The 27,603-nt window shown below is 38.2% G+C and overlaps 1 protein-coding gene across 5 annotated transcripts in view; it reads left to right on the plus strand.

Moving 5' to 3' along the window:
* Positions 1 to 27,603, plus strand: part of cep192 (centrosomal protein 192) — a 35,706-nt gene that overhangs the window by 2,606 nt on the left and 5,497 nt on the right. For 4 of the 5 annotated variants that reach the window (XM_016444660.1, XM_016444659.1, XM_016444661.1 and 1 more), the window contains exons 3-40: positions 6,511 to 6,621; positions 8,118 to 8,272; positions 8,446 to 8,507; positions 9,879 to 10,023; positions 10,133 to 10,245; positions 10,323 to 10,400; positions 10,568 to 10,717; positions 10,847 to 11,000; positions 11,105 to 11,310; positions 12,956 to 13,075; positions 13,148 to 13,541; positions 13,674 to 13,826; positions 15,486 to 15,550; positions 15,666 to 15,884; positions 16,420 to 16,561; positions 16,648 to 16,739; positions 16,835 to 17,957; positions 18,915 to 19,032; positions 19,286 to 19,445; positions 20,987 to 21,701; positions 21,787 to 21,935; positions 22,125 to 22,355; positions 22,491 to 22,616; positions 22,775 to 22,918; positions 22,996 to 23,059; positions 23,300 to 23,439; positions 23,587 to 23,679; positions 23,847 to 23,956; positions 24,167 to 24,352; positions 24,439 to 24,529; positions 24,616 to 24,795; positions 24,877 to 25,137; positions 25,216 to 25,337; positions 25,906 to 26,015; positions 26,102 to 26,264; positions 26,345 to 26,511; positions 26,663 to 26,786; positions 26,883 to 26,988. In XM_016444660.1, coding sequence (XP_016300146.1) covers positions 6,511 to 6,621; positions 8,118 to 8,272; positions 8,446 to 8,507; positions 9,879 to 10,023; positions 10,133 to 10,245; positions 10,323 to 10,400; positions 10,568 to 10,717; positions 10,847 to 11,000; positions 11,105 to 11,310; positions 12,956 to 13,075; positions 13,148 to 13,541; positions 13,674 to 13,826; positions 15,486 to 15,550; positions 15,666 to 15,884; positions 16,420 to 16,561; positions 16,648 to 16,739; positions 16,835 to 17,957; positions 18,915 to 19,032; positions 19,286 to 19,445; positions 20,987 to 21,701; positions 21,787 to 21,935; positions 22,125 to 22,355; positions 22,491 to 22,616; positions 22,775 to 22,918; positions 22,996 to 23,059; positions 23,300 to 23,439; positions 23,587 to 23,679; positions 23,847 to 23,956; positions 24,167 to 24,352; positions 24,439 to 24,529; positions 24,616 to 24,795; positions 24,877 to 25,137; positions 25,216 to 25,337; positions 25,906 to 26,015; positions 26,102 to 26,264; positions 26,345 to 26,511; positions 26,663 to 26,786; positions 26,883 to 26,988 — 7,042 coding nt within the window. The remainder of the gene's footprint in view (positions 1 to 6,510; positions 6,622 to 8,117; positions 8,273 to 8,445; positions 8,508 to 9,878; positions 10,024 to 10,132; positions 10,246 to 10,322; positions 10,401 to 10,567; positions 10,718 to 10,846; positions 11,001 to 11,104; positions 11,311 to 12,955; positions 13,076 to 13,147; positions 13,542 to 13,673; positions 13,827 to 15,485; positions 15,551 to 15,665; positions 15,885 to 16,419; positions 16,562 to 16,647; positions 16,740 to 16,834; positions 17,958 to 18,914; positions 19,033 to 19,285; positions 19,446 to 20,986; positions 21,702 to 21,786; positions 21,936 to 22,124; positions 22,356 to 22,490; positions 22,617 to 22,774; positions 22,919 to 22,995; positions 23,060 to 23,299; positions 23,440 to 23,586; positions 23,680 to 23,846; positions 23,957 to 24,166; positions 24,353 to 24,438; positions 24,530 to 24,615; positions 24,796 to 24,876; positions 25,138 to 25,215; positions 25,338 to 25,905; positions 26,016 to 26,101; positions 26,265 to 26,344; positions 26,512 to 26,662; positions 26,787 to 26,882; positions 26,989 to 27,603) is intronic. The other variant, XM_016444663.1, reaches the window with a different exon arrangement.

The following is a 27,603-nucleotide window of genomic DNA, read 5'->3' on the forward strand; positions in this document are numbered from 1 at the left end:
TCTCAACCGATTTGAATCGTCACATATTTAAATCGATTTTCAACCGGCTCGCGGTTAATCGTTACATCCCTACTAATACACATTTACTAGAACAAATTTTACATATTTTACACATTCTTGTTTCTTAGAACTTAAAGGGTTAGTTCACCCAAAAATGAAAATTACCCAATGATTTACTTACCCTCAAGCCATCCTAGATGTATATGACTTTCTTCTTCCAGACGAATACAATCGGAGTTATATTAAAAAAAAACATCCTGGCTCTTACGTTCAAACATTTTAAAGCCCCCCTCACTGATGTGATGCTCTGAATGAAAAAACTGCTTGACCAAACAAGGTTTTTCTATGTGGAATTATGCAATCAGCTTCCTTGCCTTGCCTTGCCTTAATCTCTAGCTTCCGCTAATTGTAGTACGCACGTTCACGAGAGAGTGCCGTGCTAGTCTCGTGAGAAACAAGTTTTGTTTACAGCAAAGAAAAACCAGTGTCCTCTTGGCTTATATTGAAATCCTCCAACATTTTTCTTTACAAATCCTCATTTTGTACTACTAATTCGTGACCGGTGTTTCCCTCTCTCCTCTGCGCTTCCACGCTTGTCACTTCCGCATTCATCACCGTGTTTGCCTACGTGCTACGTCATCCGCTGGACGCCACTCTCTCGTGAATGCGTGTATGACAGTTAGCGGAAGCTAGAGATGAAGGTTTATAAAGTTGTAAATATGGATATTTTTCTTACGCAAACGCATCACGTCGCTTCAGAAGGCCTTTATTAACCCCCCGGAGCCGTGTGGACTTCTTTTATAATGGATACTCAGTCACACAATTTTTACAAGGCATGTGACAATGTGATACGTGTATCTTCCCAAATAAGTAATTAGAATAATTTATATACGTGCATCTTCCCAAATTATAATGAGAATAATTTATATCTGTCAACAAAAAGAAGCACTGAGGACTTCCTGCGGGTTTCCATCAAAATAAAAGCTCCATCAACATTCATAAATGTTAGTATTGTAATTTTACTGTTGTTCTGTTAAATAAAATTTTATTAAAATTTAAGCTCTATTAATACATTTATTACAACATTCACACATAGTGTTCAAATTGGAAAAAATATTTTCTAATGTTTTAAAAGAATTCCCTTCTGCTCAGCAAGGCTGCATTTATTTGCATGCCTGATTCAAGAAGGGGGTCTCAAAAATGGCCACAATATTTTTTTTTACTTATTAATTTTAAGTTATTGTGCTTTGTTGTTATAATGTCTGCTAGAATGTTAAAAAAAATGTTCAGTGTTAAGTAGTTTTAAATTGTTGTTTTGTATTAGTGTACAAAATGTTTAAAAATAATAATTTATTCCATGTAGTGTCCATTTCATTCATTTAACATTTAATATTGGAGGCATCCAAGTTATTTGACATTTGAACATTTTTTTATTATTTTTTATAAAGTAACATAATAGTTACTTTCCCTGGTAATTGGTTACTTTTATAATGATGTGACTCAGTTACTATTTGTGACAAGTAACTAGTAACTATAATTACTTTTTTAAAGTAACTTGCCCAACATTAGTCACTACTATTGCACTATAATGCTGCTTCTGCCACCTTATAGCTAGGGATGGGTACCGAAACCCGGTATTTAATCGGTCCCGGGGCTAAATTATGAAAGACCGGAGTATCGATAAGCTCTGACGTTACCGGTTCCGCTATCGGTACTGGAGAAATTAAGAAAACACACATACATTTATTATTGCTATATATACATTATCTTGCAAATTCTATCTCACCAGAGTCGCCAGCTGCTTTTCAAACATTTGTCTATGATGCATTTTTGCTATTCGCAAGTCAGAAGTGAGATCGCGCCCACACGGAGGAGCTTCAGCAGGCGCAACATGAAAGCCCTGTTTAATTATGATAGAAGAGAGAACTAAACATTCAAACTTCTGCTTACACTTTAGGCCTGTGGCGGTTTTATTAAGCTAATTTTATTTTTTTTATTTCGATTTTGGCTTCTAAGGATTATACAAAAGAAGACATGAGGTAAAGCTATTAAAAACTAGCTGCGTTTCGTATTGCGCAACTTCTTTCCCTTCACAGTGGTGCGCATTCGTTCCTCCCTAAAACCCAAACTTAACATCAGAATCAGCTCAATCGGTCATTGTTGTAAAAGGCCGTCTTATACTGTTGCTAAATTGCGGGACATGTTTCATGATAAAACGTTGAAAGCACAATCCGCACAAGAAACGCTGTTCACCATGCTGAAATGTGTCCGAGCGGCGCGCTCCAATACGGACAAACAAATTACACTTTGAGCTTCGGGTGCATGTCCAAACGATCAAATACACACAAAAATGTCAAAATGGCCGGCTTGGAGAGTATTTACTTAAACACAGTTTATGTGTCCCAAGGAGAACAGTTGGGAGAAAATCCGATGTGTGCCAATATATTGTCTTAAAGTGACAGACTGGCGCTTGGGCCATCAAAATGCAAATCTGCTCTTAATATGTTAGTATTGTAATTTTACTGTTGTTCTGTTAAATAAAATTTTATTAAAATTTAAGCTCTATTAATACATTTATTACAACATTCACACATAGTGTTCAAATTGGAAAAAATATTTTCTAATGTTTTAAAAGAATTCCCTTCTGCTCAGCAAGGCTGCATTTATTTGCATGCCTGATTCAAGAAGGGGGTCTCAAAAATGGCCACAATATTTTTTTTTACTTATTAATTTTAAGTTATTGTGCTTTGTTGTTATAATGTCTGCTAGAATGTTAAAAAAAATGTTCAGTGTTAAGTAGTTTTAAATTGTTGTTTTGTATTAGTGTACAAAATGTTTAAAAATAATAATTTATTCCATGTAGTGTCCATTTCATTCATTTAACATTTAATATTGGAGGCATCCAAGTTATTTGACATTTGAACATTTTTTTATTATTTTTTATAAAGTAACATAATAGTTACTTTCCCTGGTAATTGGTTACTTTTATAATGATGTGACTCAGTTACTATTTGTGACAAGTAACTAGTAACTATAATTACTTTTTTAAAGTAACTTGCCCAACATTAGTCACTACTATTGCACTATAATGCTGCTTCTGCCACCTTATAGCTAGGGATGGGTACCGAAACCCGGTATTTAATCGGTCCCGGGGCTAAATTATGAAAGACCGGAGTATCGATAAGCTCTGACGTTACCGGTTCCGCTATCGGTACTGGAGAAAGAGTAGTAATACTGTTAAAACCTTAACGATACCCATCCCTACTTATAGCCCTATTCGGACGGGACGTTTTTTTTTTTCCAAAACGCTTTTTCTTGTGTGTTTTGGTCCACGTGAACTACCGTACAATCTCTCGCTAGCTTTCTGCGCACCAATAATGGATGTAGATGTGTTTGGTACACTGCGAAGAAATAAAAAAATGAAATCAACAAGAAGAGCCAAATCACATAAACTGTTAAGTCTGGCTACTGTAATATCAGTTTCGGGTAAGAATACTTTCATTTCTGCACTCACTGCTTTTCAAACATTTGTCTATGATGCATTTTTGCTATTCGCAAGTCAGAAGTGAGATCGCGCCCACACGGAGGAGCTTCAGCAGGCGCAACATGAAAGCCCTGTTTAATTATGATAGAAGAGAGAACTAAGCATTCAAACATCTGCTTACACTTTAGGCCTGTGGCTGTTTTATTAAGCTAATTTTATTTTTTTATTTCGATTTTGGTCTGCGCACCAATAATGGATGTAGATGTGTTTGGTACACTGCGAAGAAATAAAAAAATGAAATCAACAAGAAGAGCCAAATCACATAAACTGTTAAGTCTGGCTACTGTAATATCAGTTTCGGGTAAGAATACTTTCATTTCTGCACTCAATAACGTGTGAATTATATAAGTTAAAACGTTTTTTATTCCAGTGGGTTTATTATAAGAACCCAGTTCTATAAAATCATGTTAAATTTCTTTTTTTTCTTTTTTTTTTTTAATTACAATTTTTATAAAATGTTTACAAAACACTAAATAGGATGTTTTACTAAGTGCTTAAATGTAGAAGTACTTAATTTTCAAAATACATTTGATCAAATTTCATAAATTGTGTTCAATGGCAGTTTTTAAGTTATATTCCTGAAATGTACTTTTATGTAGTTTACAGCATCTACAACATCTTGCCATTGATCGGTCATATGACCATACGCAATCCACGCATCCTGAACACGTGATCTTCTGCAACGCACACATGTAAAACACAGACACTCCTACCTCGGTAATAAACACGGAGATGTTAGTCCCGTCCGAATCCGTACATGAAATCACAGACGTCGGCTGATAAGAATTGTAACTCAAACGTCGTTTGGAAAACTAGTCCCGTCCGAATAGGGCTTAAGAAAACAGATTTACACTTGGTATTAGGTAGTCTGTCATCAATGACAGTAGCTCGTTGGAAAAGGATGGAAAATGCCCTTCATTGTGTTTGAACTAATAAATGCTGCTGTCTGCCAGCTGCAATCACCAATAAAACGTTGTTCCATATTTTTTTCTTTATCGTCATAAATATCATTATGGTAAATATTCTTGAAATATCGTGATATAATTTTAAGGCTATATCGCCCACCCCTACATCCTTCTGCAATTGAAATGCTAATTGAGAAATGACTTGATGCATGAAACATTTCAGTAAGTTGTACTTTTTCTTTGATATTTTATGATATTTACTTAATGAGTGTGAGTGCAATTGTTTGTATTGTGCTATTATTTGTTATTATTATTATTATTATTATTATTATGGAATGTTTTGTTTTGAGTGTCATATTTAATACATAAGGCCAATATTCATATTGGTTTATATCGGAGAATGTGGAGCTCACACTCAAATTTCATTATAAAATTGACAGAATTTGAAAACTTAGACTTTTTCATATTAAAGGGGTCATATGATGCTTTTTTAAAGATCATTATTTTGTGTATTTGGTGTAACAGAATATGTTGACATGCTTTAATCTTCAAAAAACACATTATTTTTCAAATACTGTACATTATTGTAGGTCCTCTATGCCCCGCCTCTCTCAAACGCTTCGTTTTCTACAAAGTCCCGCCTTCCGACAAGCGCAGTCTGCTCTGATTGGCCAGCTAACCCAGTGCATTGTGATTGGCCGAACACCGCAAGCACTCGTCGGAAATGTAACGCCCCTTACCATAATCGCGAGCTTCATCTTTCAAAATAAATGTAAAGACAGAGCCCGAAAGGGGAACAGAGTCGCGTGACAGACACAGTGATGAAGCTGGTATGTGTTTGCAGTACACAAGCCACGGTTAAGACCGCTGACTCCACTTTGATGTGACGCTCTCTCTCTCTCTCACACGCGCGCGCACGCACACACACACACACACACACACACGATGTGCAAAACTCAACAAATCACAAAGCTTTTGTAATTTTGAAAGGCATGCTATAAATAATGTTTAGTGAAGTTTTGTTCAAACATCAACTGAAAAGATCTCGGCTCATCAAAACAAAGATCAACCCTAATCTGACCCTAAAAATTAAATTGGAAAATTAAAAATTGTTACTCCATTGAACCACTTGAGGCAGACCCAAAGTTGTTCTTTCAAAGAGGGAGAACATTTATTTACCACGTGAGTTGTTGGTCAAAATACTAGTATTTTATTTTATTACACGGCTCTGTGGAATACTTGATTCTGATTGGTCAGTTGCGACATTCAGAGGTTTGTTATCCCTTGATATCAGCCAGTAAAAACTAATAACACAGGATCATCTGGGTAACTGAAATCGGTGCTGTACTCTTGCCAGGAACAGTTTTTTCTTGGTGGAAGCTTTGTGTTTGTTTAGCTAATAAAATATTGAAACTCTATTAAAAATTGTATACAATTATTTAATTATTTCATCCTGTTATCGCAGACTCGCTCTCTCGTTTCATACAAACGTAGCTGCTGCCATTTTGCTACGATTGTTTTGTACGCTGTAATGGATTATAAGATAACAAACTGGTAAGATTTTAAAACAATTTCGTCTTAAATCTTTTATTTTATTTACACATTTTATTTATGTGGTGAAATGTTGTGTAATAAGTGGTATGACTGCACCGTATCCCTTAAATGTCCGTCTAGTTTAAACTTGCTGCTTGCTCGCAACTGCTGTGTTCACGGAAGCTTTGCTTTCAAATATTTCAACTCAAATCAATATTTCGTGTCTAATAATTTACTTGTGTGGCAAGTAGCCATGTAATAAGCGGGATCATGTATATCCAGCCGGTTGTTATCACAGAATAACCCCCGACAGGGTGGTCAGGACCCCGAAGCGAAGCAGAGGGCTGGATGTACATTATCCCTTACTTATTGAGTGATTAGTCGGTTAGAAATTGAGATTGAAATGGTTCGCAAGGCTAGCTCATTAAGTTCAGGGCACACATGCTTTACTTGTAATGCTGCCAACTTAATACATTTTGTCTGTTTATTTGAGGTATTGTGTTATTGAATCCATTTTGTCTTTTCCAGAGTAACTGATGTCCAAGCATCATATTTAGAGGATGGACCGTTTTCACTCATGCATTCCCAGGGGTCAAATGGAGGCAGGGAAAAATTTGTTCTCAGCCTCAAAGAGGATTTGTAAGTGTCCAGCAATTTATTATTTTTTCCATCTGCCAGTAAGTGAGTGACAAATCAGTGTGACCATCGGGTCTTTTCTGGTTTATTTTTTAGTACTTGTACTACCTAGTTATTGTGTTTGCACTAGTTTCCTCTAATCTGCAAATAATCTGCAAGTACCTGCCAGTTTTAGAGGGGTCCTATTATGCTTTTTCACTTATTCAACTTTAGTTCGTCTGTAATGTTGCTGTTTGAGCATAAAAAAGATCTGCAGAGTTACAAAGCTCAAAGTCCAATTCAAAAGGAGATATTTTATTTAACTGAAATCACTTTTCAAAAACTACAACGAATGAGTCGTTCTACAACGCATATTTTCTGGGATTTGTGATATCACAAATATTGACGAATGAGACACGTTAGCTTTCCCAAGGCAGATGAACTTAGAGTGGTCACAATTATCCAGGTTTAAATCGTGCTCAAAATGATTTGATATTGACGCAATATTTAAACTGAAGCTCGCAGGCGGCTATGGTAAGAGGCGTGATATTTCCCGACCAGGCGCCGAGTGGTGCCAATCACAGGACACACTGGCCCAGCTAACCAATCACAGCATTTCGTATTTCAGAAGGCGGGCCTTCATTTGATACAGGAACTATCGAGCCGTTCATGCCAGACTGGGGAGAGAGGTGTTGTAATCATGTAAAATATGTGAAAAATAATGTGTTTTTCGAACAACCTAGTATGAGAGCCTGTTCTAGTACACCCCCAAAACAAAATCAAGACTTTGTAAAAGAGCATAATAGGACCCCTTTAAGATTAATGGCGTTGACTGTGCCTACTTGAGAGTTGACAGAACTGCTAGTTTCCTATTTTGTCAACAAACAACCTTATCATTGGGTAAAAAAAAAATTATTAAAATTTCAATAAGTTCATAGGACTTCAGCTCTTTTGTCTTGTTTCCCTTCATGATGTTATCAACCCTCTACATTGCGAGTAAATCACTCGCACATGCGAATAAATCTTCACTCTGGGCGACTAAATGATGTCTAATATTAGCCAATTGCTAATAAATTCTCAGATTTTACTCGCCAGTGTGTGAGTTGGAGGCTAAGTATAAGTTTAGCTCAGATATATTTTCACTCGCCGAACACTCTGACTGAGCGCATCAGAGTTTCACTCTCCGCCAAGCGATCGGTGTTGTTTTTCAGTTCATCTGAATGGATGTGCAACGCACCTGTATTTAACGTACCGTAAACTCTAGTGTGAAGGCGCACGACTATATATATATATTATTATTATTATTAATTTATCATCAGTCTGGCCAGTAAACTAAAAAATTTACTAGCCAATGGCGATTCAATTGCCAAAGTGTTCGTAGAGGGCTGGTTATGTTATGTAGGTTTGCATTTTAACATTTTATTGGCCATCGGCCAGATCTAGGTTATTGGGAAAAACCTGTATTGGTTGACCAAGTGTGTTCTTTCATTAGTGTGTTTTTTTTGTGTGTGTTTGTGTAGAGACAATGTAGATGAATTCATTGCTGCGAATCGGTTCTCTGACCTGTTGGTGAATGTTAATTTGGATGAAACCGAATATGCTTCTGTTTCCAAAACCTCATCTGGAGGGGTGGCTGCTCCTCTTCTGTCAGGTTCTCTTCCTCTTCGGACTACTGGTATGTAATCAGTTTTCTTTTTAGTTTTATTTAATTAAGGTTGGTTGTCTTTTAATTTTATGGTAAAACTAATGTGTCTTATTGATGGTGCATAATTGACAATTATTTACAAAATAGTGAATATGTATAAGCTGTATGATATATTTTGAAATATATATTTTATCTTTCATTAGACCTCTCAACTGGTCTTCTGTCATTCTCTCATATTGGAGACAAAGATACATTGGCAGCTCAGGTACCTTAATTTTTTGTACTCATTGACACTTGTTTTGTCCTGTTGAGTGGTCTTTCAATGCTATTTAACCCTGTAAAGGCCCGTTCACACCAAGCACGATAACTATAAAGATAACGATAAAGATACAGTTCTAAAAATCGTTCTCGATATTAAAGAATAGCAGAGTCCACACCACAACTATAACGATAAAGACAAAGAGAGATTCACGATTTTATTTTATTTTTTACAAAATGATATTTATTATTGTCCTTTTATTATTGCTTGGACAAAATGCTGCACATTTCTTTTGAAATTGAAATATAACACTATAATAATATACTAATATAGCACTTGCATATTATTGCTTTTTTGTTGGTTTTGATTGCTTCTATTGTCCTCATTTGTAAGTCGCTTTGGATAAAAGCTCACTCTCTGCCAGCAGGTGGCGGTTAAACCCTTTCCTTGGTTTCCGCTGTAAACAAAGGAGCGCTGCACTTATGAACTTTAACATGCATTATACAGAGGCAAGATTAATAAAACAAATACCATCTAAACTTTCCCTCAGACATACATTCATATAAACTCCTACCCCAAAATGAATCGCGATTGGTTTAGCATCTCAACCGATTTGAATCGTCACATATTTGAATCGATTTTCAACCGACTCGCAGTTAATCATTACATCCCTACAGTAGACGCATGTGCGCTTAGAATAAACAGACGATATTGTTCGCTGGTGTGGACGCTAATATCTTTATCTTTATAGTTATCGTTCTTGGTGTGAACGGGGCTTAAAGCCTGACATGAAATAGTCAGAAATGTTTTTACATTTTTTTTTTCATATTTATACGTCCAGAAAGTAAGATTAAATTCTGATAGCTTGTAATATAAATCAAGGAGCTCTTTGTAACAGTGTATCAGACTACTTATATAAAATGCATATATGTATCAGTTGTCTCTCTATTTGCCAATAATATGTCTTAGTAAGGTGATGGATTAAATACTTAGTTTTATAATAAAAGCTCTACAGGTTTTATTGTGAGAGCAAAACTTATAATGCAAAATGATTGAGAGATGTACAAACAAACACTATCATATTTTGAAATATTACTAACAATATAAAATTTATTCATACGTTTACTACATAAAAATCATGTAAAAAGACATGTACCACAACCTGAAGATGGGCATTTTTAGAATTATACTAGGCCTTTGACTTGCTAAAAATGTAAAATCTATCAATGAGTTGACAGAAGGCATGTAGTAGACTGTGTACAACAGGATTTTCAGCAAAGTTTTAATCATGTTTATAATTTAGAGGCCTTTAAAATTTACCTATCAAATATCATATGGTAGGCATCATAGGGTTAAGCTCTCTTCTGTTCTTCTTAGGTCACTGTGCTCCCAGTGATGGAGGAGGAAGAGGAGGGCTCCGCTAGTGAAGGGACAGACAGTGAAAGGTACAGTGGCAGCATCATCAGCTTCCTGGCCAGTGAGAAACTGGTGTCTCTGGACAGCATGAACAGTGACATAACAGGTTAGTTAGTTTTTTTTTTTTTTATTATATGTTCCGAAAAGCTCTGAAGCTCAAAAGAACCAAGATAAGCCAGGCAGTAATTGATTTAAATTAACTTTTTGTCCTCTAGATGATGACATTGATGTGAACCAGCTCTGTGATGAGGAACTAGAGCTGTATTTCAACAAGCTGATGCCACCTGCAATGCAGAGAGGCCGAGTAGAAGGACAAGAAATCCCTGTTGTGAGTTCTCTCTTGCTGTTTGTTTACCAAAGCTTACCCTTTTTCCTTTTTAATAATATGATCTGTTCCTGTTGTAGGAGTTACCTTTCAGTTCATCTCAACCCCCCTCCACTGAACCAGAAAGGAACAGACACCATGATGATGACTATGACCAAGTATGAGTTAAAATCCTAAAATCAAAATCGCATGTACGTTTTACACATGCATATTGTTCCAAAGAAAAAATGAATTTGAATCTTATAGAGAGAGAGAGAGCGCGGTGTGTGTGTTTGTGTTCTGAAACCTTTCAGGTAATGTTTGCTCTTGCTGTGTCACACCACAGAGGGACTTTCACATGCCTGATGTGCGTCTGGCAGCCACAGGTATGGATTCTTGTCCTGCAAGTGATGAAGAGGACACAGAGGATGAACTAGAAGCATCACAGAACCGGGGCAGAGCAAGATTCCTCCTACCCAGCACCTCCAGACAACCGGTTAGTCTTACAGTAGGCTACTTTCTGCTCTTATTGTTGTCTGTGCTTTTTATTTTTGCCAGATTCAAACATCACAAATTATTATTTTGTAATGCAGTAATTCAATTTCAAATATTTGTATATGATCAGGTTGGGGAGAGCCATCGGCCCCATTTTCGACCAGGGTTGGAAGGAGGGAGCTCTGATGATGAGCTACAGTCGGGAGGGAGGAACCCTGACACCAGGACAGGCATTGAGCACCGCCGCTCAGCAGAGGGACAGGTCATCAACTCGCCTATTACTGGTAAAAGGGTGTTTATTAAATAAAATAAATGTATGTAATTAGGGTTTTTGGTTTAAAAATTTAGACTGACAGGAAGTCTTATCAGTGTTTCTCTGTGCCATCAGGTGATGGAGAAGGAGGAGATGGGAGTAGTGGGAGTGATGAGGAGGGAAATGGAGGCGTATCTACCATTCCTTTGCCTCCCACCACAGTCCAGAGCACCTATGATGTGCTTCGTGGTCTTGGCATCGTGGGTGGGAGTGAACAGATGGGAAATGATGATCCGCTTCAATCTTTGCTCAGCAGATCCGGCATGATTACACATGGCCAGGTAATGTTAGTGGCATTTGAGCAATTAATAATGATCAGTGTGAAATTGTATCTTTTTAAACAACAAGAACATGCCATTCAGTTTTGGAGAAGTTACTTTAAAATGGGAAGGGTAGAAAGACGCATCACTGCGTCAAAGATACATTATAAATACTAAAAAATAGCTAACTGCATACATATGATAATCCCTTAAAAAGCTTCAAGGATAATTCAAAATGTGTACGTATGTTATTATTGTTTGTTTGTTTGTGCATATCCTAGCATAATTACACAAAGCACAGCACAATTACAGATTATTTTAACTAGAGATGCACCAATTTACCGGCCAGTCATCGGTATCGGCCGATTCCGAGCCGATCCTTTTATTGCTAGCGGCGCCGGCAATGACGTCACAGATGCGCACATTCACAGTCGCGTGTAAAAATGTCGTTTCGCGTGGGAATGATTCTAATTTTAATTGCATTCAGTGTAAACGGGGACTGATAATGTATTTATGTCGTGCCAGATGAGTCTTGCACAGCCTGAGTGAGTGTGTGAGAGAGACAGCACACACAATTAAGTAACTCGCAGAAATTTATAGAGGCATACTGCGGTAGAAAAAAAAGATATTTACAAAATATGATTTAGGTAAGCAACATTATACGGCCACGATGTTTCACGAAATATTGACTGTTTTTGCTCAATTTTGCTGATGAAAATAGTTCCGATCAAAGCCACAGCAGGACTGTTGTGTGTCTCCGAGCAACACACAGCGGTGTTTCCTTACTGAATGAATACACGTTTTTCAACGAATCGAGTGAGTCAATGATTCAGTGGCCCATTCATAAGGACAGTCACTTGCCTCGTTTCTGAATGAATCAGCCGTTTGAATGAATCGGTTGAATGAATGAATAAATGACTCGCTCATTAAAACAGACATTTGCCACCACCTACTAGTGGTTTAGTTATATTTAAAAGCATCATTGCATTTTTTCAACATTTATTTGTATGTTTAAAAAAATATGTAAAACATTAATCTTATAAAATTATTTATGCATTTGAAATTTTGCAGTGTAAATGCATTTATAGCACCTCAGCTTCATCAAACTGTCTGTGTAAATGCATCTAATGCCACTTCAGATGCATCTTCTGTTTTGTCAGCAGTGGAAAGATAGAGTTTAATACTAATTTCATTTGAATGGTAACAACTCTACAGTTTCTTATTATTCTAACTGAATTAATTGAAACAAAGTAAGAATTAGATGTGAAAGATGACACATTTAATAAGGTTAGGGGGAAAAAAATGACCATTTATAAACATAGTGGGAAATGACATCTGTTTTGTTACATACAGCAACTCATTTTAAGTGAACTATTTCTTCCTCTTTCCAGTCACAGAGCACTTTATTTTGAGAGTTGTTTAAGTGAGAGAAAATCTGTAACTTAGTCCAGATTGGGGGAATTGTAATGTTTAATCATTTCTTTTATTCTGTAAATAAATTTTGCATTGAAATTTGCATAGATTTTTGTTTGTATATGCTGTCAATTATAGTTCATAGACAGAAAATCTGTATCGGCAGGTCACACTTCCAAAAAATAGAAAATCGGAATCAGCCAAGAAAATTGCAATCGGTGCATCTCTAATTTTAACTTTTTGATCTTTTCAGATGGGTGATCGTGTTGGTCCAGTTGGCACAGGGGAGGCTGGTCATACTTCTGTGGCATCTGGACCTGCCAGTCGATGCCCAGTTAATTGGAGCATGAGTCTGGATCGACAGGAGGCTCTTGTAAGTCTTTGTCCATATTTTTGCTGTAGCAAAAATTGTAGATGATACCCTTAATACTTTTCCACTTAACAGGATGCAATGGATAACACAGCAGAAGTTCACCTGGACTCTGTATACTTGAGGGCAGGTGCTGATCACAGCCCTCAGGACATTTCTTCCACAATCAGCCCCTTCCTTCAGGGCACCCAGAGCAGTTTCCACCTCTCTCAGGTACTTCAGGAATCACATAATAAAACCGAGCAAGGGATCGACCTGGGCCATACTGTGGATCTCGGTGCCCTGGGCTTGCGTGGTGGCCCTTGTGGGGATTCTCCAGTTCTCAATGAGCAGCAGAGCACCAGCAGTAAAGATCAACCTGGAGAGTCTCTGGATGCTAGGTACCTTTCCCAGAGCTTTAATGAGAATCATGAAGAACATGATGTTTGGAATCACCATACAGACAATGTGGGGCTTGAGTTACAGCAAGGTAACAGTCTTTTTCTTCCATTTCTAATGTACTGATGTCAACTGTTTCTCTGACATTTGTAGTATTACATGAAGTATTTAAAATAGTATTTGTATTTTATGATCTACAAATTAATGTTCAGTATTTCCTTAGGCGCAAATGCCACTCAAAGTGTGGTCTACCAGAATGAAGAGGGAAAGTGGGTCACTGATTTGGCCTATTACTCTTCCTTCGAAAAGGAAATGGAAGCCAGTATGCCTGAGGAAGTTGCTATGCCGTTTCAGTCTGAAGATTTTCTTGCTGGAAGTAAGTGAAATAAGCAGTAATGTTCTCATTCTTAATGAAAATTAGTTTTTGGGTTACCATTCCTCAACTGACTCAACTTCGTGCATTTTTGAAGAATATGGCACTTTTTTTCAATTTAAAGGGATAGTTCACCCAAAAATGAAAATTACCCCATGGTTTACTCACCCTCAAGCCATCCTAGGTGTGTATGACTTTCTTCTTTCAGACGAATTCAATTGGAGCTATATTAAAAAACGTCCTGGCTCTTCCAAGCTTTATAATGGCAGTAAATGGGTCTTTTTTTTTTTTTTCCAATAGTCCATAAGAAATCCAATAAAGCGCATCCATCCATCATAAAAAGTGTCCCACACGGCGCCGGCGGTTAATAAAGGCTTCCTGTAGCGAATCGATGCGCTTGTGTAAGAAAAAAATCCATATTTAAAATTGTATAAACTGTAATCTCTAGCTTCTGCTAACTGTTGTACACGTGTTCACAATAGAATGCCGTTCTGGCGGATGACATAGGACGTAGGCATAGCATAAGTCCCGGTCAGAATATGCTTGTCTCGCGAGAACCAACGTTTGTTTACAGGAGCAAAGGAAGCAAAGTTTCCTTACTTCAGCAAAGGAAAACCAGTCTCCTCTTGGCGCTTATATCGAAATCCTCCAATATTTTTTTTTTTTGTACAAATTTTCGTCTTGTAATTCGTGACTAGTGTTTTATTTTGCTCTCTATGCTGTGCTCCCGCATTCGTCACTTCTCACCGCCGGAACGGTGTTCTTGTGAATGCGTGTATGACTAGAAGCTAGAGATTACCGTTTATTAAGTTTTAAATATGGATATTTTTCTTACAAAAACGTATTAATTCGCTACAGGAGGCCATTATTAACCCCCTGGAGCCGTGTAGGACACTTTTTATTATGGATGCATGCGCTTTATTTGACGTCTTTTGGACCATTGAAAAATAACACCCACTCACTGCCATTATAAAGCTTCGAAGAGCCAGGACATTTTTAAATATAACTCCGATTGGTTTTGTCTGAAAGAAGAAAGTCTTATTCACCAAGGATGGCTTGAGGGTGAGTAAATTATGGGGCAATTTTCACTTTTGGGTGAACTATCCCTTTAATGAAAGTGAATGCAGACTAAAAGCATTCCTGTAGCTCAGTCGGCAGAGCATGTCACAAGCAATACCAAGGTCATTGATCTCCAGGGAATGCATGAACTAATAAAATGGATTCCTTGAATGTGATATGTTACTTTGAATAAAAGCATCTGCCAAAGGCATAAATGTAAAATAATTACCCAAGCCGTATTATAGATTTGTGCGAGAATTTGATAAAAATGTAAGTTATTCACAAAAATTGAAATTTAGCTTTACTTGGCCTTTTAAAGAAATAGCAATGTCCAATTTGTTCTTTGGAGTCAAACCTTGTTGATTCAATTCACAAAACTGAATGGTCTGAATGATGCTTTTTGAAGCTTAAGCTCCAGTCCCCATACATTGTAATTGTGTGGCAGTTATTCAGTTTCTCCTGTTGTGTTTGACTGGTGAAAGGCAGTCATGTGTGTTTGTAACAACATTAAGATGAGTAAATTGACATATTTTTGGATGAGTTAATACTAATTTAAATTAATTCTGTCATTGCTTTCCATTGCATAATGTTGTCTTCCCTTAGGCCAGGCCATGGACAAGATAATTGAGGATCAGAAGGAGTTTGAAAAGGAGCACCAGTTTATACAGGTACGAATGGTTCCCTGCAGGATTTTCAACCTAGATCTTAAATGTGTTGTACACAAATGCTCTTAGATGTGATTCAGCAACCAAAAAAATGTGTTTTTCTTTTGCCTCCTGGTAGGAAGAGCAGATTCAAGCTGTAAATATGAGTGAAGTGCTGGGAGACACCTCTTGGAAAATCCTGAGTAGTAGCAACATCCTCATGAGGGCCTCCCAGGTCTCCTCTGAACTCGAGCCTGAGAACCAAAGTTATCTGCGTATTTCACTAGGGGAGTTTTTTCAGAGGCGCTCTGAAGCTCTGGGGTGCCTTGGGAACAGTGAAAAGGACAATGTTAAAAGGGTGAGGACTCTATCTTTAAGCAAATATCTTTTAAGATAACATCCTCACTGAAATGTAACCTCAAAGTTGACTTATCTGGAACACTCAACATGTGCCTTACAAATGACACTCACCATGTGAAGCGCCCAATTGCAAAACCCTTCCTGTAGGTCAGACGGTATGGCACTAGCAACCCAAAGATCCTGAGATATCCATGATATGCATGAACCCAATAATGTGTATCTTGAATGCAATGTAATTGAATACTGCTGTCAAATTTGGCCAGACTATATGTTAACAACCTTCCCATCAGGAATGTACCTGGAATGCCATAGAGCAGAGGTGTACAATCCTTTTCCTGGATGGTCAATGTCCAGCAGAGTTTAGCTCAATCCTGCCTAAACACACCTACCTGGACGTTTCTAGTAATTCTGAAGACATTGATAAGCTGTTTCAGATGTTTAATTAGTACTGTAGCTAAACTCTGACAGAAGGGTGGCCCTTTAGAACCAAGCTTAAAAGACAGTTATTCAGCCATTTGATATTTGTTTTTCAGCCATCTTTTGGATACTTAATTACCTCTCCTGAGAAGAGGGAACCTTTTGCGTTACTTCGACCCTCAGATTTGTTCTCCAGAGGAGGCTCCATCAACATTGAGACAGTTCCGCAAAGTGATGCTGATGAGACCCTTAATCCAGGTGCATTCAACATACTTTGCTCATATTAGCTATTTAATAATTATTTTTGCTGAAGTCCTTTTTGATGTCCTTTATGTGAACTACAGATGATCTAGACAAGACTCTTGAGCCCAACACCGCTGAAGCCACACACCAGAATAATGTGCAACCACAAAGAACTGAGGGACAGGTTTCCCAGGTATTGACAATGACAACCATTTAGCTTTGAACTGCTGCCATATAGTCTTTTAAAAATTAGTCAAAATGTTGATACTTTGTCTGATTTTGGATTAGATCTCTGCACAATATGAAGATAAGGAGAGTTCTGGCCATAGTTCAGAATTACCCAACTCCAGCAGTAACCTTATGCTCAGTATCGGTACAATTGCCTCCGCAATTGCTGATGCCTCCATCAGCTCAGATCCAGCCCAGCTTGCTGCCATGATCATGGAGCTGTCTAAACGGAGCCGCTCTAAAAGCCGCCAGCAAGTAGCAGAAGAGTCGATTATGAGTTCTGATCCTGTAGCAGCCTCAAATCAGAATGGTCTGCTGGAGGACCTACAGAAGACCACATCAGTGGGTGACCTTAGTACTCCCGAAATGGAGAAATATCTGAAGAGGGCTGAGGTCTCAAGTAGTGACAGTGATGGATCCACCTCACAGTCCTGCTTGGACATCCTCACTTTAGCTGATAGTTTGGCCACTTCTAACAAGCAGACTCAACATCAGTTGGTGCCTCTGGATTACAGAACCATCCATAAAAATGATGAGTGTTCAGTTATGGAAGAGCAAGCAGTTGACAAAAAATGCCAGGATCTGGCAGGTAACTCATCGAAACAAACTGAGGGTACTTATGTCGTGTTACCAAATCCAAGGTCAGACTTCAAACGCAGTGCAATTCCTCGACCCAAGTCAAGCAGTTTACCAACTGCCACTGCCACTGCACATCCAGCCAAAAGATCTTTAGGTTCTGGACAGTCATCATCATCTTCCACATCCTTCAAATCAAAACCTGTTGATTTCAAATCTGGCATTGAGAAAAACAAAAATGACTATTGTGCAGCACCTTCCACCAATAAAAGTGTTCTTGAATCCAAGATCAAAATAGGAACGTCTCGACCACCAGTGGCCAGCACTTCCACCACAGGTAACCACCGTTCTCTGAAAGGTGACGGGTCCGTGTCATCTCCTTTTGCCCCAAAGACCTCACCTGGCCTTCAAAGTGGTAGCCGCTCAGAAGTAACGTCATTGAAGACCTCACCTCACAAACCCAGGACAACAGGAGAACGGACAGACAAAGCTGCCATTAACCAGGCACGATCACCCAGAAGCCCTAAAACCACTCAGTCGGTTTTAAAGGAGAAAATTGCAGCTGTTGACCGTCAGAATTCACTGCCAGCAACACAGGAGAAATTCGGTATGCCTTTTTTATTTTATTTTTTTAATGCATACAAAACCAGCAATATGACAGATTTAGCATGTTAAAATCAGCATGAAATGAGAATTCACTCTATTTTCTAAATGCACGTTATTTCTTATTGTGAATGTTTTCATCTTATAAAAAAAATTGACCTTAGGGGCTGCACGATTCTGACAAAAATCATAATTTGATTATTCCCTTTAAATAATAGTAATTGCGACTATTACACATCATATAATCACAATTTATCGAATGATGTTTATACCATTGTTTGAAGCAACCGCATGCCATATTTTTAGATGGAAAATAAACAAGCTGAAAACACTATGAAAAACTTTTATTGCTTTTCTATAGTATTGATCCTCAAATGTAAACTATACATTACCATACAAGTAAAAATATGCATGGTATTATAATGTTATACTAAAACTAAAATGAAAACCATGGAAAAACCCTAAGATTACATGTAGAAAAAAACACACATCTTAAGCACAAAGAATAACATAAGTGGGCTTTGAACACCACTTTTTTGAATTGCTGCTTTGAACGATTACGTAATTGTGGTATCTGTAATTGTAATCGCGATTAGAAATTTGATGAATTGTGCAGCCCTAATTGACCTCATAGTTTTTCATCAGTGTCAATTTTTCAGATGAATTCGGGCTGTTAATTTAGTTTAATGGTCCACAAGTCTCACTTCAGACTGTTTTTGTAATGTATGTGCAAAGGTTTTATCTGCCACAATGTCATATCTTTGAGTTATACTCATTTGTGGTGTTTTCTCAGCACATATTAATGTGATTAATGGCATATCATATAATTTGCTTTAATTGACGATCCTAGTTTATTACACTTATTTTAGTATTTTTGTTTACTGCATCTGTTTGATCTATTGTCTGTGCTTAAATATGCCTGAACATTAGGGACATCAACTTTATTTACTTTTTATTGAAGGCTCACCTGAGAGCAGTGCCTCTGGTGTTGTGGAGGTCACCCATTGTAATTTCAGACCATCCACCTCCCCACTTACCCACTCCAGTCCAAGCCAGGCCTCCATTCCAAGTGGAAATGGGTAAAAAAAATTGTTTCTGAACATCATCTAATAGAATAGCATATTACCTTTTGTGTGGTGTTAGCCACTTTCATTCGTGAAAGATGGTGGGGGTGGACAAGATTCTCATTAAAACATTTTATTTTTTTTTTTATTATTGATTATTGTTGATCAACCTTATGTTATTGTGTAATGTATTTTAAATATATTTTTTGTTCAGTACATGGATAAATAATGGCCTGATTTGACACTCATCAATGTGTTTTGGAAATAGGGAGACGTCTCCGTGCTCACCTGGTAGTGGGAAGGCTCATAGGAGTCCTGCTGGAGATCCTGGTTCCCCTCAGTCTCATTGTTCAAGCCCATCCCTCAGCAGACTGACTTATCTCTCCATTAATGAGAACACTTTCATGCCCACCCCTGATCACTATAAGGTGAGCGTTTAACCCCCTTTTTAGTTTTATGTGAATTACAATATAAACTTAGATATTTAGGAAGTGAAGGTGTTGCTGAAAAACTTGTTGTATCATATTTGATACATTTTAACACAATTAAAAAATAAATAAATAAGTTATTCTTACTTTTACTTTATAAAAATTATTAAACATTTCACAGCAAAAATCCATGTGTACCACAACCTTAAGGGAGACTTTTTAGAATTATACTTTTACGTGTTAAAAGACCTTTGCAATATTTGAGTAGATGCTTAGCTGCTGCTTTATCAAATGCACGTTATAAGTGGGGAGGCGTTTCCTCATCTCAGTGCATAGACTCACAGACATACAAACAGAGCCAGTTGGTAGAGAAATAAAATGCACACAAATTATTTAAATGCAAAACTGGAAAAAAAGCAATTCACAAGCACTTATTGAACCGTGGATGTCGTACTGAATGGTTCAATATTATATTGGGTATTGTGGCATCTAGTGTTGTCACGGTACCAAAATGTCAGTATTCGGTACCAATTTCGGTACCAAAGCAAAACACAAAAACATGCTAATTGAACAACATTTTTATTAATAACGTTAAACAAAAATTAAATGTACAAAACCAATGCCATTCTTTATACTTATTTAAAAGTGTTTCAAGTTTTTCCACAAGTAATAAAAGTATGAAAAAAGTAAACAAGTTTCACCCAAAAGTTTAGTCGTAGTTCTGCTGCCACTGAAAAACATCTGTAAACTGTTGTCTGTTTTAGGGTTTGCTGGTGTGTTTCAGGATCTTCCTCAGTCTGCAGCTGTAAAAGGAAAATATAATATACTTCAGTAGACTTGGTACCGAAATACCGGGTCTTTTGACAACACTAATGGCATCCCTACTTTCTAGATGTTAGCATTGGCCTCTGGTCTGTTATCTTATTTTGTGTGCCAAATATATTTATTTGAATTGTAATTTTATAATAGTAATATAATTTGGTTACACTTTATTTTAAGGTGTCCTTGCTACAGTGTAATTATACATTTTGGTTACACTTTATTTTAAAGTGTCCTTGTTAAAGTGTAATTATACATTTAAGTACTGAGTAATATTAATGTACTACATGTAATTACTATATGGTTAGGGTAAAGGTTAGGATTTGGCTTATGGTTACTGCATGTAATTATGCATGATTAATTGTTGTTATAATAGTAAGTACATGTAACGTGTAACAAGGACACCTTAAAATAAAGTGTTACCTATAAAAAATATAAATATATAATAACATATAATTTTCTTTTTTCTTTTAGTTAGAATATGCAAAACTCAATATTTTAACTAATTGCAAAAGCTGGATAATCTATAAAAGCCTACTGATTAATCGTTTAAATCAATAATTAGTTGAATAAGCATTCTGATAATTGTTAGACTAATAGATTATCAAAATAAATGTTTGTTGTAGCCCTATTGGAAGCCTATGTTGCTTGACCATTATATGATATTGATAGTAATGCTGCTGATTTACTTTATGGAATCCAAATCTTTTCTGCTTCTCCAGAAAAACACCTCCATGGCTTTAAGCACCACTATAATCAGAGCCAGTCCAACTCCTTCAGTGGAGCCGTTTGATAATGGAAATGTTCTGAGTTCTTCAAAGAGTCCAGAGCCTCTTTGCCACTCTGAAATTCCAGGCCTCAACAAAAAGACCTCTGAACTGGGCTCAGGCAGCCAAAGTGACTTCCATAAAGACTATGGAAATAGATACTCTAAGGTCAACCACCAATCTGAGCCTGGGCTGAGGTTGTACCCTCAAGGGGATTCTGGATACTCGAGCAAACTGAACATGCAGCATTCATCTGGGACAGCCACAGAACAGGCACACCAAGTGTTGCCTCATGTCTTGGGGTCTGGGTCTAGTTTTGGCACTGCGGATGACTTGACATATGGGCCAGTACCGAGCTACACCTCTCAGGGTGCCTTGCCAAATCTTCCCAACCACCTAACAGGGCGTTCCCTCTTCAGTTCCCAACTGGCAAAGCAGTATCTGAGCTTAGAGGGGCCTCTACATGCTCCTCCCTATCAGATAGGTGGGCCATCTGGTTTGTATGCTGCAAACCCATCTATGGGACATATGCTTGTACCTGGGCATACAAGTCTTCAGTCTGGTTACCTGAACTCCGGTCAACAGCATCCTCCTCAGTATCCAGTCAGCAAGACCTATGGACAGCCAAGTGTTGGGTCATGGGCTGCACGGGATCTTGCAGACCTTAGAAGTGAGTGGAAAAAAATCATGTATTTTAAAGACTTTGGTGTTATGAAGGAATTTGTTCAAAGGAAAAAAAAAATGTTTTTCTTCAGCTCAAGTGATGGTTCCAAATGAGCTGAAGTTTCCCAGTTCTTGCTGTGTGGGAATTGCTTCTCAGACGTCCCTCAACATCTTCAACCCCTCTGAGCGCTGGCAGCAAGTTTCAATCTCCATCACAAGCCTATCCATTGATGGAGAGAAGGTTCAGAAATCTGTCAGATGTAGTCTAGACCAGTGGTTCTCAACAATCTGGCTGAGGCACACTAGGGGGGAGGGGAGCTTTAGATATTGTCTTGCAGTCAGAAAGAATTAGAACCACTGGTCTTATGGAGATGTCTTATTCATTCAGTCAACATCTGTATGCAGTATTATAATTGTCATTTTATCACAGGTGGAGTCTCTCCCATTCCAGTGGCTGATAGTAAAAAATAAGACCATAATTGGACCCAAATGTACAGAAGAACAGAAGGTTTTGTTTATAGCACCAAGGGCTGGACTGTATCAGTATACTCTCAGTGTGTCATCCTGGCCTGCATCTGCAGAGTCAGAGACTGTGGCGCATGCAGAAGTCTTTGCAAAGAAAGTGGTGCTGATCGCTGTGGCTGAGAACCCTGCGATAGAGGTTAGCATTACCTTTGTCCTTGACTGTTGCCAGTTTCAGAGCACTAAAATTGTATATAAACTAATTCCCTGTAGGTTTAATCCATGTGAAATGTGCAAAAATAATGTTTATTTATTTTTTCTTTTAAATAAACAGGTTGACGTTGGAAAGACAGGCTGTCTGGATTTCGGGGACCTGCCAGGGGGCAGTACCAAGGCCCTGCCGCTCAAACTTGTCAACAGTAGTCATGCCACTGTGCCTATTCGACTGGTTATCAGTGCGGTCAGTGAAATCTGTCAGCGTTTGGTTTTGAGAAATGTGTTAAACATTAGTTGTGTATGATGTACTTCTCTGTGTATGAGATGTCTGACTGATAAAGCTCAGACCTCATTCAAAGGCATGTTGAACAAATTCAAGGACAAAGGTTTTGTCTCTCACAGAATGCATCAGCATGGCATTGTTTCGGCTTCTCTAAGAGCCCAGTTGCTATGATCACAGACGGTTCCCTGCATACTGGCTTAAATCTGACCTCGCTTTCAACTTCATCAGTCATAAACCATGTGCTGCATGCCAGTTATGCAGAGGTGAATATCTCTTTAAATTGCTTTCTGATTTGGTGGCATATTTGACTGTTTAAATACTTGTCTTATTTTTCCTTCAGAATCAAGAAAGCGTCTTGGTGTGGGTTCATTTCAGTGCACCTCAGAAATACATTTCAAGTTCAGGTATGCATGTAAACCTAAAAACTAGACACAAGTTGAGAAGTGTTCAGCCTATATCAGTGTTATTTGATGATACTATAATTGTACTATAATAGTATTAGTGATGTATTATAGTTTTAGAGAGATTTTGATTTTTAATACTTTCTTATAGTTTTAATTGTAGTTTAACTATAATGACCCTGCCCTGTATACAGTAAAATAGATCACAGACTGAACATGAGATGCTGTCTCTTTTTGATGCAGGTGAGCTGGGGCCAGCTGATGAATACAGTGCAAGGGTGGATATTGAGGTGGACAGTCCAGGCCCCACTCATGTGATTCAGAGTGTAGCCCTGAGGGCAAGGTCTGGCACTCCCAGAGTGCATGCACCCAAAGACCTTCAGGTAATGGATAAAACAATGTCTCTGCAAGCTACAAGACACACTTAGCTTTTTGAGGTTATGAAATGGCTTCCGTTTTATCTTTTAATTAACTTATTTGATTATTTACTTGCTTGTTGTCACTTATTTACTACATGAATATGTGTACAGACGGTGTGTCTTCAGGCTCCTTTTGGGCAGACAGCCAAACAGACGCTTCCCTTAAAGAATGCAGGCAACATTGATGTTCTTCTCAGACTAAAGGTACCTGATCATGAGCTTTACTTTTTAACACAATTTCATACGTTTCATACATTGACAAAATCCTATAAATACACTAGAATGTGCCATGCATCAACACCACAGTGTTAAAACTATGTAGCTTAGCCTTTGATGTGGATTCACTCCTTGTCTTTCTGGCTGTTTTTCAGAGTACTGATGGGGACAGCTGCTTCACTGTGAGGCCAGAGGAACTGATTCTGAAAGCTGGAGAGGAGCAGGGCGTTGTGGTCTCCTTTACTGCACAGAAACTCGGGGAGAGGCATGTTCACTCATATAGATTGATTCGATAGATTGTATATTTATGCCTTTTGTCTGCATCTGAGTTTTTTTTTACCTCTTATATTAAATGCTCTACACTTCAGATTGTCTGAAATCTAGTTGAACTGTTTAGGGGCGAGTTGTATTTTTAAAATATACTTTCTACTTCATATTGTTGTAGTTTGGAGTAATATTTATTTTATTTTCTCAGCATGTTGACGATTCTGGTTCTACCCAGCGGACCTCAGTATGAGGTGATGCTGAAAGGAGAGGTGGTCCAGGGAGTTTCTGGGAAAGTAGTGTCCCTACCTGCTGTATTATCACAGGCTGAGGTCCCACCCATCCTCTCCAACAAACAGTTCATGGCATGGGGAGGGGTTACACTGGGCAGAGCCGTGTGAGTATACGTAGCCATAGAAACTGCTAGAAACTGCCATTCAAAAAAAAGTGAATTGGATGTAAATGATGCTTGTGTGTTTGTAGGCAACAGAAACTGGTTCTAAGGAACAATTCACCCACTACATCACAGAAACTTAGACTTCTCATCAGGGGTCAAGACCAAGACTGTTTCCAGGTAAGCTAACTCATTGAGAAATGTAGTTTTAGACATGGAGGTATATGGTATATTACTACTTGCCTATTTCTATCTCAACCCTGCAGCTGCAGAGCTCATTCGGCCCGGATGAGCGACTGACACATAACAGGGAGCTATCAATCAAACCCAAAGAGGATGTGACTGTTCGTCTGCTCTTTGCTCCCACCCGTGTTGCATCCATGCTGGCTAAACTGGAGATCAAGCAGTCTGTTGCAAGTGCCTCCCAGCCTGGGGTCAAATTCACTGTGAGTTTATTAATAATCTCTCATAAACAGTAACATTGTGCTACAAATAGGTGGCGTTACATTTTAGCGTGGTGTTCTCAGATCCCTCTGTCAGGCTATGGCGGCACGAGTAACGTGATCCTGGAGGAGTTGAGGAAACGTTCTGACGGCTATGTGGCCACGCTGAGTGGAGTGCAGGCTGGTCGTGTCTGTAAGCTCTGTGTGTGCGTGCGAAACACGGGTTCACGTGCTGCCTTCGTAAAAGCGGTACCCTACAGTAGTCTTCAGAATCGAGCTGTCATGGACTCAACCATTATTAGCTTGTCCCCTTCACAGTTTGTCCTGAAAGAGCGAACACAGGAGGTGAGCCAAGTGCATGTTGTGTGTGTATGTTTTTATGACTGTATTTGCTTGGAAGATTTATCTGTGCTGTTTCAACAGGTGATCACAATAGCGATGAAGGCTACACGCAGAGAGCAGGCTCTCTGTCAGTCTGTTGCAGCTCTCCTTGCCACTGTCTGCCTCTTCTGTGGGGACGAGGTCTCTCGACAACAGTTCAGAAAGTCAGTGGCAGTTCTCATTTGACTTGAATTCTCAGCTTAAATGAGGAACATTTTAGAAACATTTTAGTCTTAAAAAGGAATAATATTTATTACATTTCTCAACAAAAATCTATTAAATATTTTATATAGCGTCTGAGAATTTGTTTTATTTATTTATGTAATTAATGTACATTGACATTTATTTGGCAGATGTCACATTTGAGTTATGTACTTTTGCAGTTAAACATTTTTTGAAAAAATTATACTTTCTAAGTGCCCTCTATCTTTTCAGTTGAACAAAGTAGGTTGCCTCAGAATCAAAACAAACTGTTAAACAAAAGAAAAGTTTTGAATGTAGCCATGCATAGTTCACTGTTGAACTTTTTGGAAATTTAATTTAATTACTCGGGATGCACCGATATGAAAATTTTGTCCGATAACGATAACTCTTTATATATGAAAGCCGATAACCGATATGTTGGCCGATAAATCTAAATCCAAATTTTTATATAATTTTTGAGGTCCTGATTTACACATTCTGTGATGTGAAAACCTGTTTTGTAATTTGTGTTTTTAATCCGTTTTCAAGGTTACTACAAATCAAACCAGAAGCAGGGAATAAAGTACTGTCTGAGAACAGCTTATTAAAAAGTATCCACTTTGATGAAATGTTTCTTGGAGAGGAGCAGGTTCAGGAGGGTAAGATGACAAGGATTTGCTCAAAATGAATTACTTTTAATCAGTTAACTGACCCTGGTTGTGATTGTGGCTTTGTTTATTTTCAGCCTATGATCTGCTTCAAAGGCCAAATGAAGCTCAGATTTTCTATGGCAACATGAGCAAAGTGATGCTGTCACTATTTGGCACTATGGAAATGTCAGACTCTGGAGAGAGTGACCATATGGAGTCCGTCAGACCTTCACAATGGCACACTTCTGAATCAGACAGGTAAACATCCTCAACGAACGACGTACTGAACATGAATGACTGCTTTCAGATTTCACTGTGCTGATTAAGTTAATGTGTAGTTCTCCACGCAGCGGCTTGGGGTCGTCGGGCCGCTACATCAGTAATGTTTCCCTGGACGTGCTACCAGTCAAAGGTCCTCCATTAAGTCCATCAGAACCAGAGTTGAACCTAGAGAACACCTGGAGCATCAAGCCTGAACAGCTGGTTCTCACAGCACCCGCTTTCAGTAAGACTCATTTGAGTTTGAGAATGTGATATTGAAAATGACCACAGGTGGTTTAATAAATGTTAATTGTAATTGTTTGACTCAAAGAAGATGCACTTAGCAAGTGAATGCTTCCCCCTCCAAATGTTGTCTTCTGCTGGTTTATTTGCAGACAGTGCGGCTGACACCAGGCATGTACAGATACTAAACCGCTCAAACAGAGAGCTGAGCTTTGAGCTGTCCTGGCCTGCTCACTGCCTTACCATCACCCCACAGCATGGAGTCATTGAACCTCAGTACGAGACTCGCATATAAACAAACACCAGGAAAATCAATGACTTGGTTTTGTTCTCATTTTTCAAGTACATAGCTGATATAAATGTTTTTTTTAGGAGCCACATGCAAATCCTCATCAGTCCCAATCCTTCTTTAGCAACCAAATCCTCCATGCTGCCCTGGAGTGGACAGATCTATGTACAGTGTGATAATCAACAGAAGGTACTAATTTCCTGCAGAATTTTATATCTGACTTAAGAGGGAGTGTACAAGTTTAAGTGTTGTTTCATGTTCAAGACAAGTTTTTATATCAACAGCATACTGTGACATACTGTTGATTTTACCAAAGAAAATAATTTTGATTTTACAGTAATGAACTTGGAAGCACAAAGTTCATAAGGAGCAACACATTCCATAGAGTTTTAAAATGAGTATTAAAGGGGTCCTGTTATGCTCTTTTACAAAGTCTTGATTTTGTTTTGGGGGTGTACTATGTACTAGAACAGGCTCTCATACTAGGTTGTTCGAAAAACACATTTTTCACATATTTTACATTATTACAACACCTCTCTCCCCAGTCTGGCATGAACGGCTCGAATAGTTCCTGTATCAAATGAAAGCCTGCCTTCTGAAATACGAAATGTGCTGTGATTGGTTAGCTGGGCCAGTGTGTGCTGTGATTGGCACCACTCGGCGCCTGGCCGGGAAATGTCACGCGTCTTACCATAGCCACCTGCGAGCTTCAGTTTAAATATTGCGTCAGAATCAAATCAATTTGAGCGCGATTTAAACCCGGATGATTGTAACCACTCTAAATTCGTCTGCCTTGAGAAAAGT

This window comes from Sinocyclocheilus anshuiensis, unplaced genomic scaffold (genome assembly GCF_001515605.1).
Source record: "Sinocyclocheilus anshuiensis isolate Anshui unplaced genomic scaffold, SAMN03320099.WGS_v1.1 scaffold1683, whole genome shotgun sequence".
Taxonomy (NCBI): Eukaryota; Metazoa; Chordata; class Actinopteri; order Cypriniformes; family Cyprinidae; genus Sinocyclocheilus; species Sinocyclocheilus anshuiensis.